The sequence below is a fragment of the Pongo abelii genome, chromosome 6 (assembly GCF_028885655.2).
Source record: "Pongo abelii isolate AG06213 chromosome 6, NHGRI_mPonAbe1-v2.0_pri, whole genome shotgun sequence".
Lineage (NCBI taxonomy): Eukaryota > Metazoa > Chordata > Mammalia > Primates > Hominidae > Pongo > Pongo abelii.
In genome coordinates, this window is record NC_071991.2 from 58,432,339 (window position 1) to 58,447,059 (window position 14,721).

The window sequence follows — 14,721 nt, forward strand, 5'->3', positions numbered from 1 at the left end:
TTGTAGTTCACGTAATTCTAAGTTTGTTATTTGAACAAATAAAGCCACCAAATAATGAAATTTAAAGATTGTAAGCTTTCTGAGTTTTGTTTTATTCTAGGGAAAACAGGCTAGGAGTTGAATATTATAAAGTAAAGGTTGTATCAAAATAGATAATGTTCATTTCCAGAAAGGACACTTTAAGAAGAAAAAGGCAAAAGTATCACTGAATGTACGCTTTCTTATGGAGTTGTTATCAATGTTGTTTGGAAATTTATGTTTTATTTGACATTATTTATAGTATTTAGAGTTTTTTTCCCCTGTTCTAAAAACATACAGGTAAGATTGTCGTAATTCAGATAAGTCTGAAATACTTACATAATGCTGGAAGTTGTTCTTAACTTTTGGCTAATGAGATTAACAAATTAATTAATTAAGTAGCTAGTTTGCATTCCATCACTAATTGACAGTATGTTCAAATGTAGTAATGGCATCAGTGAAGTGTAAACTGTAAACAGCTATAAACAAGCATCTTTCTTCTGCTAAGGGTCAGTAGTGAAGTAGGTCAGAAAATTTAGAGTCCAAGTTCAGTTACGATTATCATAGATCATAGAAATATAGTTTTGTATGATATTGTGAATTTAGATCAAGATACTACCTTCCACAAAATATCCTCTTTTTCACCAGACCAGGGGAGGGAGGTTTCAGTTCCTTGTGACTTTGATCCAATTAGGCTTCTCATTTCTAATTTCTTTAAGAATCAGTGAATACTAATGTCAGTGTTTCCTCCATTTCTAGTCCTGACTGGCATATAACAATGGTTAGGTCAAAGATTAGCAAGAGTTTCCCCAAAACCCAAAGCGTGTTAATATTTACTTCAAACACTAATATAAATGAAAACATTTTAGTTAGAGTTATTTAGATATTAGTTACATTCCTTTTTTTTTTCTTTTTAGAGATGCGGGGGCCTCACTCTGTCACCCAAGCTGGAGTGCAGTGGTGCCATCATAGCTTACTGCAATCTTGAATTCCTGAGTTCATTTTTATTCTTATTTGATGAGACCTAATGGTAGTAACATTGTTTGTAATTTGCATTTTAACTACTTTGTGATCCATTTAGCCCTTTCTGTCATTTCTGTTACTGGAAAGGGGTCTTGATCCAGACCCCAGGAGAGGGTTCTTGGATCTCATGCAAGAAAGAATTTGAGGCCAATCCATAGAGGGAAGTGAAAGCAAGTTTATTAAGAAAGTAAAGAAACAAAAGAATCACTACTCCATAGGCAAAGCAGAGCATAGGCTGCTCAGCTGCTTACACTTATTGTTACTTCTTGATTATATGCTAAACAGGCGGTGGATTATTCATGAGTTTTCCTGAACTGGGGTTGGCAATTCTCAGAACTGAGGGTTTCTCCCCTTTTTAAACCATATAGGGTAACTTCCTGATGTTGCCATGGCATTTGTAAACTATCATGGCACTGGTGGGAGTGTCTTTTAGCATGCTAATGCATTATAATTAGCATATAATGAGCAGTGAGGAAAACCAAAGGTCATTTTCATCACCATCTTGATTTTGGTGGGTTTTGGCCAGTTGCTTTCCTGCATCCTTTTATCAGCAAGGTCTTTGTGATCTGTACCTTGTGCCAACCTCCTATCTCATCGTGTGACTAAGAATGCCTAACCTCCTGGGAATGCAGCCCCCATAGGTCAAAGCCTTATTTTACTCAGCCCCTATTCAAGACAGAGTTGCTCTGGTTTAAATGCCTCTGACACTTCCACTTTAAAAAAATTACCATTTTAGCATTCCTTTTTCATGTTGATGTCTGAAGATGTGGCTTGTGTTTCCTTAAATTTTTCCCTTTTACTTTACAGCCTCCTGTTTCCAGTGAAATTTTAGATTTGTTTCTAGTGGTTCTTTTTTCTATTGGCGGTTTCCTTAGAAATTCTTAGCCAGTTCCTCTCTTTTAAGGAACTCCAAAAAAAAGATCTGTCTTTAGACAGTTTTTAATTACTTGTTTGGCATGATCCGATTTCCTTCCTTTATATCTTTTTCTTACCAGGAAAATATGTCAAATAATTTTTTTTCTTTTGTGAAATTAGATAAGATTTTTTTATAGCCTTGTTTACTGTATGTGTGAACCATTTACCTAATGGGAAGAACTCATATCTAGATATATGAGAACTATAATCCTCCAACTAAGTAGGATTTAGATAAATGGATTATAGAGGCACAGAAGGAGTTGACACCACTTACTAGGTTAAAGTGTGCTTTGTTACTGTTTGACAGATACATAGTTCACATTTTCTACCATATTGTGTGTGCCAAAAAACATATTGACCTATCAAGATAGTAGTGGCTTAGAAAGAGTAGTTCCAACCTGTTGAGTAAATAATGCACTTAGCATTGTACCAATAAATATTGTCTGTATTTATTATTTATAGCCATTTGGGACCCTTAAGTAACAAATACATATAGTATGTATTTTAACACCTTATGAAATCTTATTCATCCTTTCATCTCCTTTCTTTTCCTTTGATTGTCATGAGTCTTATTCATCAAAATTCTTAGATCCTAGATGTTCAGATGTCCTTCAAGTCATTCATTCATTCATTCATTCATTCACTTACTCATTCTTTTTCTAAATTTGATAAATATTTTTTCAGGCACTTGTTAGCTAGTAGGCACTAAGGATCCAAAGATCCTTAGAGGTGCTCACAGTTTGGGTTTTGTGGATATCAGTGAGAGAGGGAAGGATACTGTGGGGTTGGAGGAGGGAGCTGGGCAGGTAAACTGACCATTTCAATGCAGTACAGTAAGTAATTTAAATAAGATATCTTTGGATCACAAAGGAGGGAAAACTAATGGCCTAGGGAAGTTAGGGAAGATGTCCTGGTGGAGAGAACACTTCATTGGGCCTGAAAGAATGAGTAGGAGTTTGTTGGTTGAATGCTATGGTGTGAATGTATGTGTACCTCCAAAATTCATATGTTGGAAATTAACTCCCAAGGATATTGTATTAAGAGCTGGGGCTTTTGGGAGGTGATTAAGGCATGAGGGCTTTACCCTCAAGAATGGGATATGTCTCTATAAAAAAGGCTGGAGAGAGCTGTGGAACCCCTCTTTTGCCTTTTCGCCATGTGACGGTACAGCATTCAACTCTTCTATGGCATACAGCAACAAGATGGCATCTTGAAGCAGAGAGCAGCCCTCACTAGGCACTGACCCTGCTGGTGCCTTGACCTTGGACTTCCCAGCTCCCAGCACTGTGAGAAATAAATTTCTATTGTTTATAAATTTCTCAGTTTTGGGTGTTATAGCAGCATAAACAGACTAAGACAGGGAAGAAGGGTAAAATGGGCTTTCCAGGTAAGGGAATAGCAGAGATTCTGAGTTGTGAAAGACTGTGGATGGGATCAAAGATGGAATGAAGGCTGGAGCTTAGAGTGAGTGAGGGGAGGGAGCACGTAAGGCTAAATAAGTGGATTAGACCGGGTTGATAAGAACCTTCTGAGAATAAGGGCCTGGCTAAAGATTTTATTTTGAATATGACCTTTAAGCAGAGGATTGTATGACCAGATTTGGTTTTTAGGAAGTAATTGTAATAGGATTATGGTGAATGGATTGGGATGGATAGAGTCTGGGTCAACAGGACCATTTAGCAGGACTTTGAAGTAGTCTAAACAAGAGAGGTCAACACAGGGCTGTTGAGAGGCAGAGCAAGGATTTAATGCAGATATCTCTGCCTCCAAAGTTATGCTTTTTCTACAACTTGATGATTATTACCAACCCCTCCAAGGTGCCCATAAGTGATGGCCCATTTAGGAACCTGTTCTAAACTATTGTGTTTTTTTTCCCTTTTTTCTGTTTATCTTCTATATGATCTTGAATCAACATTATGATATGAACCTAGTCTCTCCCCATTTTTAAGGAGGGGATTGTCAGTTCTTAGTACCTCCTCTCAGGGCTTTTGCTGAAACCTGATTAAAGAATACACTAGCACCGTCTAGTAAATGGGAGCTACAAGTAGCCCTGATGTACTAAGTCATTCAAAGGTTATTTCTTACATCATATGGTTTTAATTTTTTCATTGTAATATCTTTTCAATATATAATAAAAGTCAGTAGAAAATTGGGCTTAATATGGAGAATTTAAGATAACAAAACTTTCAGAACTTGGCAGAGAAATAAAATTTTTCATTGAAATTGACCTCCCTGTTCTCCCCTTCTCCACAACTTCACCATTGATAGGAAAAAAAGAGGACATATATGTTCTCTTTGAAGTTTGAAAATTATAAAATATATTTTGATGTTGAAAAAGCATCATATTTCTTTTAATATTGTTTTGAATATGTTAAAGTGACAGTAGTTATATTTGTATAATTAAAAGTTCTGTTGTTTTGTAACAACAACTTAATAGAAAGCCATAAAAGCTTACCTTTTTTCTTCTGATTCATTTGACAGAAACAAATTCTGTCATTTTATAATTATAATTATATAATTTTATAATTATATCAAGATGATATATGTAAAATGTATAAGTGAATTCTGATATTTAAAAAATTTAAATTGCAATTCTGTTTCCATCTGGTATGTGAAGGTTATCTTTATTCCTTAAGAAATAGGAACCATTAATTCTACTTTTATCAGAAATTATTGCAATTTTATAGACTTTTGGGTCTTTGATATGAAAGTATTAACTTTAAAACTTATCACAGTAAACTTTTTTTTTTTTTGAGACGGGTTCTCACTCTGTTGCCCAGGCTGGAGTGCAGTGGCATGATCTCAGCACACTGCAACCTCCACCTCCTGGGTTCAAGCGATTCTTCTGCCTCAGCCTCCTGAGTAGCTGGGATTACAAACATTAAATTAAAGCTATGCCTTTATTTTCTGGCTTTATGGCTAAGAGACCCTCTAACAGTATATAGAAGTTAAAATGTACATCTGATGTTTAGTAGGATTTCATCAACATGCAGAAATAGTCAGGTACAAACTAAGTTTTACTAAGGGTCTGATGACCATGAATGTTGTTGGTTTGATATCTGGTCTCACTTCTACACAAATATAGAAGTGACCCAGAGATATATTTCAAGTGACTGATTTAGCATTGGCATCTGCAAGCTGTATAAACCAAAGGAGAATGTTCATATATCTTTAACTGAGGAGCTGGAACATCTTGCTAATCAGTTTGATAAAATTTAGTGGCAAGGTCTAGTATTGATGGGCATATTTTTCTTTTCCCTACTAATGAGTATTAATACTTGTGGAAATAACATAAGTTATTCACTGAGGGGAAAAGGCCTTCTTAAATATAAGTAGTAGATATTGCTGAACACATTTCATATTTTTGTTTGCTAGCCATTTGTGCCAAGTTAGTGTTCTTGGTATAAGCATCGGAAACCAACATTGTTTATGCAGAAAGGGAAATTATTAGGAAAATATCAGCTCTCAGAATTGCTAAGAATGCTACACACAGGCTCAGCAAGCAGGCAAGAACTAAGGTAGGTAAGGGGGCTGGATCTTGAGCATAATCCATGAAAAATCTTATTGGGACACACTGCTGGCTTGGGCCTTGCCAATTCAGGACATGTGATGTTGCCACTGTGCACTGCCATTAATCAGTGAATGCCATTGCCACCAGAATGGATTCTGAACCCTCTTTTGATCCTTTTGTTACTTACTTGAGATTTAGGTTCCAGTCTGGAGCATCCACTTTGATTAAGTTGGAACAGGGAAAATCCACCTCCCTCCAGCTTCTGTGGTGGAAAACTAAGCCCTATCCCTGACAATCTTGGAATTAAAATAGGAAAGATGCATGGATGCTGGGAAGCCCCAAATAATAAATGTCCATAACTTGTAGGGATGCTAAAAGATTTGGAATTATTTGGTTGCAATATTTATGCTATATTTAAAATGGTATGAGAGTGGTTGGTGTTTTAAGCATATTTTTCTGAGAGCCAATGAAGAAGAGAAAAAACAAGTATATTTGCCAGAAAAATAGAAGGTCTGTTTAGATTTTGGTAGGTGGCATTGGAGTGTAGGGGGTAACGTTGGGGCAGTTGGTGAAGGTAAGGGCAAAATAAAAAATGGTGCCCAGTTTTCTGGTTTGGGAGCTTGAATTAATGGAGGTGCCATTTTATTGAGATGGGGGATACAACAAGAAATAGCACAGTTGTTGGCATCACAAGTGTTGGGAGTGGGGATAAGATGATCTCCATTGTGGGCACTTTCTATTCAATGAGCCTATAGGACATTTGAGAAATGAAACATACATAGGGAGCAGATGAAGATTTGGATATACAGTTTTTAAAATGAACTAAAAGTAGAGAATAATGAGTCACAAGTATATTGATAGGAATTTAATTCTTGGAATTAGATGAGATTGCCCAGGGAAAGTGTAATATAAGAAGAGAGCAAGACTTAGAACAACGCATCATAGCTTTTTAAGAGATAGGCAGAGGTAGAGGAACCCATAAAGAATGCTGAGAAAGTTTGACCTAAGTTGTAGGACGAAATGCAAAATAACATTTATCTTCTCTACTGTGATTTTGTATATTTCACGTTGTATTGAGGACAGTGGTTGTAATATGTATCAAAATCACCTGGGGTGCTTGCTAAAAATTTGGTTTCCTAGACTCACCCACAGAGATTCCTATATAGCAAGTGCAGAGTGGTAGCCAATTCTGTGTTAACAGGCGTCCAAGATGATTCTAACATAGGTGATTCTTAAAATATACTTTGAGAAACACCTTTTTAGAAAACAGTGTGAAATGGCTGAAAAAGCAAGACTTTAGAACCAGACTTTCCTAGGGTCCTGGCTTTTACTGTTTACTATTTGTGTGACCGTGAGCAAATTGGTTAAAGTTTGTTTTCCCATCAGTGCTGGGAATATATGTCTCTTCTATTGCTTAGAATTATTACCAGGTGTATATGAGATATGTTCTATTAAGTTCTTGACATATAGAAGCTCAGTAAATGTGAGTTGTCTTTTTGACAGCTTAATAAAACCCCAGAACACAGCTGTAAACCTAAAAGCCAGTGAAAAAGTAGAAGGAAATTGCTCTTATTAGCCTTATGCATTTTGTTTTGTAGGAAATCAGAGCCATCTGCTTTTTACCTTGAACCTGCTGAATTAGGATTGTGTAAAATTAAGTTACTGATATAATAGATTTCATTATCTAGTTTTTCCTGGCAGCCTTCAGTTCTGTAGACATTACATTCAAACAGCATGATAGAGGTTAGGTTAAAGTGTGAAACAGAAGCTGAGAGAAATGTAATAGAGGAACAAACACCACAAAAATTCTGAAGGCATCAACGTGTTATAAAAACTAATACTCAAAATGATACTATGTTAAGAAAACAATGTTATGTTTAAAAGACTTGTTTGAAAAGTTAGGGAAGTATATATTTTAGAAAGCTTTCCATCACAATGATTAACATTTTTAAAAGTTTTGGCACTTAAAGGAATAAGCTTTTGCTATTTGTGAAGTTTACCTAGATAAAATATTAGTCTTTCACAATGGTGGGTAAATGGACTTTATAGCTTTATTTCCTATTTGATTGGCATTTTACTATTTTTGATAATTTTGTTAACAGATATCCTTGAAACTATCCCAAAAAGCATTGTGGAACTAATCTATGTGTAAATTCTTACGACTTACCATATAATGATGAAGTTTCTCTCTCCAGAAGAGAAACTAATGTGAAAGAAAAACAGTGTTGTCTTACAGCCATGTCTGCCCCTTTCACATCTTGAACTTCCTGTCCTGTATTGGCTAATTGGAGCTATGGTTACTTCATGGTTATGGTTCTGCAAAAGCTATTAGAAAGAGTTGTGAGTTTCCTCTGTTCTCTTCAACCTTTCTGGGCCCATATCCCTACCCTACTTGGATGTTTATATAATTGTTTATCCTCAAATACAATCAGTTGGATAGGTCTAGATATTAGCTTCTTTTTATTATTTTTACTTGGTTAAACAACAGCACCTTTTGTTCTGCAAATTTAGGTCTTTCTTTGATGGAATGAAGTTTTCTTTTGCTATATTATGTCTTTGGTTATTGGCATTTATTTATTACTCTTCTTCCAGAAAACCCATTTTTCTTATGTTGTATTTTTGTCAGCCCTCCCTCCATATTTATCATACTCCCTTTTGTCCCTTCCCCATCCCTTTATTCTTATTTTCTATCTGCTGAGTGAGCTTTTCAAGGTATATCTGATCTGATTTTCCACAATGCTAGTTCTACTTTTTATCACTTCTAATACATCGTTTGTTTTGCTGCTGCATTTTCCACTTCCCTATACAGCATATTTGTTCCTTATTTTGCCAGTTTCATTTTAATTTCTACTTGTCTCAATCTTTCCTCTTTTTATTTTATGTTACATTGTTTCATCTTTCATCTCTTTCAGAATCTGTGTTTACTTTTATAAAATATGCAAAGCAGTTGGCTAAAGTTTACTTCCATTTCTCCTACTTTGCTTGTGCTTTCTACTTCTCAAGTGCTATGTTATGTTTCTGTTTTACATAATATTTTATGGCATCTGTATTTGCTGTTCCTCTTTTCTTATCCTCGAACAAGTACATGTCTATAAAATCTGAGATGCTTACCTATAAATTGGATTTGTGGCTTCTCTCTGGTTCATCTCAGTAGAGGCTGACACTGTCCTCCTCTTGGACTGTATCAGAAGTTCTGATACATAGCCCCATAGCATATTTCTAGGGGGTTTGGCTAAAATGAATCTGCTAGTCTAAGTTGGGGTTGCCTAATTTTGCTGCCTAATTGTCTTATTTCTAGATTATTAGATAATCTGGCCCAGAAAGATCTGTTCCCCTCAGCTCTTCCAAACTAAATCTTTGTAGTGCTGATTTTACATCTCCAGGTATAGACTCCCACTCCTCATGCATTTCCACCTCCATTCAAGTTACATTGATGAGAATTTTAGACCGAAATTGGAGGTAGAAGGCATAGGTTTTAGGTCAGATGGACCTAGTGAGTAGAGCGATTGAACCCTTGTGCAGCAAGGGAGCAGCTTTCCTCTAAATCTGGTCCCTGAAAATTCTCTTTCTTCTGGAGAGTTTAAGGAAATCTCTCAAAATTGTCCGATATAGCTTTCATATTTTGCCTCACATTACTTCCACTTTTCGTAGTGAACATTAAGTTCCTTTTGCAATTTAGTAGATCATTGGGAAGGTGGTGGGAAAGGTCTGATAAGGTGTTCTAGCTTTTATCTCAGCAAACCTATAATGCTGCCTGCTGGTTTCAAGTGCTCGGTATCAGTTTGTCAAATGAGTGAGTGAATTATTTAGTCTTTTTTTGAGAATTTACAAGAACCAACCATGCTTAACCATTTATCATTTTAATACTTTTTTCCCAATAGTTTCCTAGTTAGGTGTCTTACAAAATATATCCTGGGAGTACCATAAAATATTCTGTGAAAAATGATTCCACGGACAAATAATTTTTGGAAATGCTACATACTAAATTTTTCTTTTAGAAGTTTAATTAGTATGTAAATGTACTAAGGGCCCCAAGAAGGCCTGAACTAACAAAACCGCTTAACTCTGTTTAATTCAGCAAAACGTTTCCCAAATTGATTTGATCACAGAAACCTATTAATATCTTTGGGAAATGCTGCTCTAATCTTTAAAGTACTGTATAGTTTTTGTGAAAAACATAGAGTTTATTGTAGAATTTTTTCATGAAATAAACTTTGGTTGTTTCTTTAGACATTCAGAGAGATGTAAATTATGACTAAATGTGATTAGAGTTTCCCAGGAACTGAGATTTTTTTTCTCGTTTGATATTTTGAACAAGGTATAATCTCTATGACCTAATGTATGTTAGTTACTTTAGGCATTTAACTTGTGTATTTAAGAAAAGGAGATATATCTTTTATTGGTACACTGAACTGAGAAAGCACACCCCACAACATGAAAGCATTTCTGTATTTGCCCTGAGCTCAGTAAAAGAGTTTGTCCCTACTCATGGTTTTAATATTGTTTGTTAATCTAGGAAATAAACCTATAGCTGTATAGTTTTTCTATCAAAATGGTATAACTGGGTGAAGTAGGAAGGTTGACTAATTTTATTTTCAGTTTCAGAATATTAAGTCCTTTGTTATATTCGCACTTTACTTGTCTTTAAAATAATATCTGACCAAAGCTCTAATCATCTTTTGCCTCTTTATCATGTGAGATTCAAATGTGCTTTACTCGTTCAACTGTTCACTGACTGGATAAGAAACTTTCCCTCTTTTTTCGGTAACTAATGCTTCTGTACTTGCTTTACCACTCTTCTTTATCCACATAGTTTTTTTTCCTTCACATCTTTTTCATAATGAGTAGTTTAGTTTAATTTTGGTTTGCTTTGTAAGGTTAGAGATAAATTTGTACTAAGTTAGGAGACCTTTTTTAAAGAAAACTTTTGTTTTAGAAGCTTCTTTTTGGTGGTGGTGCTGGGGAGGGGTAGGTGAAAGGAGATAACAATAAATAAAGCCCAACAAGTTTTCAGCTGGACAGATCTTCCCGCTGGCCTACTAAATCTGAAAGAGCCACAGGTTTGTGGTGGGTTTGTCTAGCAAGTTCTATGTTCTAGTTCCTGAATTTTCCCTACCCTAGAGTGTCGTGTTTCCATACTTCCTTCTGAATAAGACCATGATCTGCAGACCTCCTTGTAAGTCCAATCATCCCTAATACTTCCATGTTTCAGAATTAAAAATGATTTCTAAAAACATTACCTAAGCATTATATTACTAAAGCAATATGACCAAAAAATGTTATTTCCAAGAATTGACGAAGAAATTTTAAATAAAAGATAATTGAGCATTAATACTTAGTAAATGAAATTCTAACTGGTTTTATCTTCAACAGACAAACAACAGAAAGGTGAATTTGCAATAGATGGCTACAGTGTCAGAATGAATAACGCTCTAAGAAAGGATGGAAAGAAAGATTGCTGTTTTGAAATTTCTGCTCCTGATAAACGTATATATCAGGTTGTAGTTTTTATGTTGCCTTGAAATTAAGTTGATAAAATGTTTTGATTTCATTTATAGACATTAACATTTGATTAATACTTTCCTTGACATGTTAACAATAGTAAAAATACTGGTGTTTAAATACATTATGCATTGAACATTCATGTAAGAGGAATTTTTTAAAAATTTCAGATTGGTTCAAACACTATCTTCTTGAAAAAGATAAAGAGAATATATAATTTATCAATTACTTCACATGTTGCATTTATAACTAATAGAACTAGGTGATCTTCCAAAAGAATTACATAGCAGAAAGAGTAAAATTATCAAAAGAAAAATATCACAGTGATAATACATATTGTATTGCTTAGGAGTGTGGGAGAAAATGAAGGTAAAGGTACACATCAGCTCTGCAATTCAATAGCTATCAGCTAGGCATCAATATGGAATGTATGTTTAATAAGTTTTAAATATCTGAGATTGCAGTTGAAAGCCAGTTAATTAAGTTGTCAGGTAGTGTGTTGGAATCTGACAAGAACATTTTTAAGAAAACTGTATCCAGCAGTCTAAAGAAATTCATGGGTGTCTTCTAATTGTCAAGGGCAAATTTTGTTCATCAGTTCTGTCTTTGACATTGATGAAGAGAAGCAGCTTTTTTTCCTGCACAGCTGCCAGCTGCTGATCAGAGTTTGAAATTCATCATCCTCTGCTTCAATTGCATAAATTTGTCAAAATTAACTGTACATTTTAAGAAGCATCCTTGCAAGAAAAGTTCCACTAGACATGAAAAGAATTACTAATAGTCTTAAAGAAATGGTAAGAATACAACATACCTTTCATTTCTACTGTGGTGATTTTCATTCTTATTGTTTGTTTTATATTAGTTTACAGCAGCTTCTCCCAAAGATGCTGAAGAATGGGTACAGCAGCTGAAATTTGTATTGCAAGGTAAGATAAATCAATTGAACAAGTTATCACAGTCTTTAAATACTAAATAACAGAGTAGTTTGGGTTTTCGTATACAAAAGCTTATTGACTCTGTGAGAATGACCAACTCGAATGTGACTGTTATTAATACAGACCACTCACTTCAGATTTTAAACAGTATCTTTTCTATATACCAATTGGCTTACTTTAAAATTCACATATTTACAAAACAATTTTTAAACATGTTTTTAGTTAAGGATATAACATATAACAATATTGTTGTTACTTTGTAGGGCTGCATTTATTTATAAAGTATAGTTTTAAAAGTATCTTCTGCATTCTTTTAAAATTTACTTCATGAAATGTGTTTTATAGATATGGAATCTGATATTATTCCTGAGGATTATGATGAGAGAGGAGAATTATATGATGATGTTGATCATCCTCTACCAATAAGCAATCTGCCAACAAGCAGTCAACCAATAGATGATGAAATTTATGAAGAACTTCCAGGTATTTACTTTCTGGTGATTCATTTAAAGATTTTAGGGCTATGTGTGTGTGATTTGTCCTCAAATTGAGTAGAAAATGGTGACCTATTGAGAACAAGGACAAAGAATATCTTCAAAACTCTATTTTACAAAAAGGGTTCTGCTTGAGATATTTCAAGTGAGTAGATGTAACTTATGAAAAGTGAATGAAACATTAAAATGAAGCAGATACAATATTAATCTCTTGGGACTTTTGGCTCATCAGCATTGTTTATGCTACATAATTTTTTAATTAAAAAATTGACTTGCCTTACAGTTTTTTCCACCAACTCAACACATCGTTTTTTATTTAAACATCTTGGAACTTTCCATTAACCAGAAGTTCTATGCACACCCCATATGTTATCAACTTCTGCCTTGTATTTCTCCTTGCTTGTAGTATATTGCATTGTCTTAGAGGAATGTTGTTGAACTGTAAACAAAGGCCTTTTGAGGCTTCAAGTCTTCCTGTTGATATTTTAGCATCAATATGGAATAAAAAAGTTTTCTTATTCCAAATGCTCAGACCTAGTTTAGTGTTTACATGCCTGTCTGTTATATAACATAAAATTAATTGTCTATTAGCTACTTGACTTGTGGCCATGAGGATCAATCTAAAATAAAAAGATAGACATCTGAAATTTAGGAAACATATGAAAACACTTAGGAAATTGTATTACTAATACTCTAGGTTGAAATGAGCTTTCTTGGCTATTAAAAAATCAGTAGTTAGAGAAGAAAAAGGTATCATAAGCAATATAAGCAAAATTTAACTAGTACATCTCATGTAGAGAGGCCATTTTGCTCTGAATATAACAATTTAATGATGTAATGTTAAACCTTTAAAACTGATTTCAAAAATACTTAAAATGTTCCAGATTAATATGCAAATGTCATTTTCAAGACAATACAGCATAATAACAAGAGTATGGACTTTAGAATAAAAAAATTTGAATTCTGGCTGTACCATTTGCTAGCTTAGTGACTTTATAAGTTAATTTCTTCATTTATAAAATGGAAATAATGTCATTGGGAGGGGTAGGTGAAGTTATTTATGGAAGGCTCTCAGCATAGTGCTTGATCCCACAATTAATTGTAACATCACCATCATTTTTGTTTTATTATTGTATCCTGTGAATTCTTGCAAGTGCTTACGTGGTGGTACAGTAATGGTTTTCTAACCAAGTAAAAAGTAATAATTTTAACAATATTATAAATTTAAGGTATAAAAACTATGTATGCATCTACATATTGTATTTTACTACCCCAGAAGATTAGTATGAAAGTATAATTTTATGAGGAATAGTGATCTGTGTATTTCAGTTATTTAGTGGAGCTACATGTTTATTAACCCCTTCCTTTCTGGTTTACCCTAAGGAAGTGGCATCTGCTGTAGCATCAATTATCCTCAAGTAGGGAAGAATATTCCCTGGCTGCTTGTTTTTAGTCACACCATATCATTAATACAATTATTTTAGTATTTAAAAATGTTTAAAAGAACTTGTGAGAATGTATACTCATAAAGTGAAAGAGTGGAATACATTTAAACACGATATTACTGCCATTACATCCTTTTAAAACCCTGCAATGAATGTGTTACATTACAATTGTTGAAATAACTGTTAAGTTCTGTATTTTTTCAACTTGGCTGTTCTCTCCCCACCCCTAAAGAAAAAAAAATTGTTCAGGAATAAAGACCAAATACTCATAGTTATTTTCATAACAAAGACCTAAGGAAGATCTAAGTAGCTTGAAATTTTAAAAATATGAAACATCTTTTATTTTTTCTTACTAGAGATATTATTCTTCCTTCTTCCTTGCCCCCCTCCCCCACCCCCCCCCCCCCCCCCACACACATAATTGTTGGAAGTAGCTATTTACTTTTTAAGTAGTGTTACTTCTTGCTGTGGTACTGGGAGAAATTTAAGCTGCCCTGGAATTTCTTTTCCCCTGCTTGGGATCCCAGTTGCTCTGCAAAGTTATTGAGCTTGATGGAGCCTGCAACTGTGCCCCTGGGAAGGAAGCTGTTGTAGGCAGCTGTGGAATGTCTAGTTTCCCTTTCTTCCCCAATGGAACTGAGAGCTGCTTTAACATCTGCAAGGTTCAGCAGATTTGTCAAGTTTGTGCCAACGGCTACAGAGGGGATTTTTCTAGTAAAGGCCCTAAAGGTGTCTCAGAGTTAGAGGTTTTGTTTGATTAAATATCTGAAACTAGGAAGGTAACTTTTTTAATTAAAAAAATTGTCTCTCTTTCAGGACAAGAATTAAGCTTATTGTTTTCACTTCTGTGAAATTTGAATATAATTTTGGTAGAGGAG

General features: G+C 34.5%; 1 protein-coding gene across 5 annotated transcripts in view; it reads left to right on the plus strand.

The window, feature by feature from the left end:
* SKAP2 (src kinase associated phosphoprotein 2) overlaps window positions 1–14,721 on the plus strand; it is a 259,980-nt gene that overhangs the window by 179,909 nt on the left and 65,350 nt on the right. For all 5 annotated transcript variants that reach the window (XM_054559360.2, XM_054559361.2, XM_024249834.3 and 2 more), the window contains 3 exons: window positions 10,841–10,965; window positions 11,832–11,895; window positions 12,250–12,387. In XM_054559360.2, coding sequence (XP_054415335.1) covers window positions 10,841–10,965; window positions 11,832–11,895; window positions 12,250–12,387 — 327 coding nt within the window. The remainder of the gene's footprint in view (window positions 1–10,840; window positions 10,966–11,831; window positions 11,896–12,249; window positions 12,388–14,721) is intronic.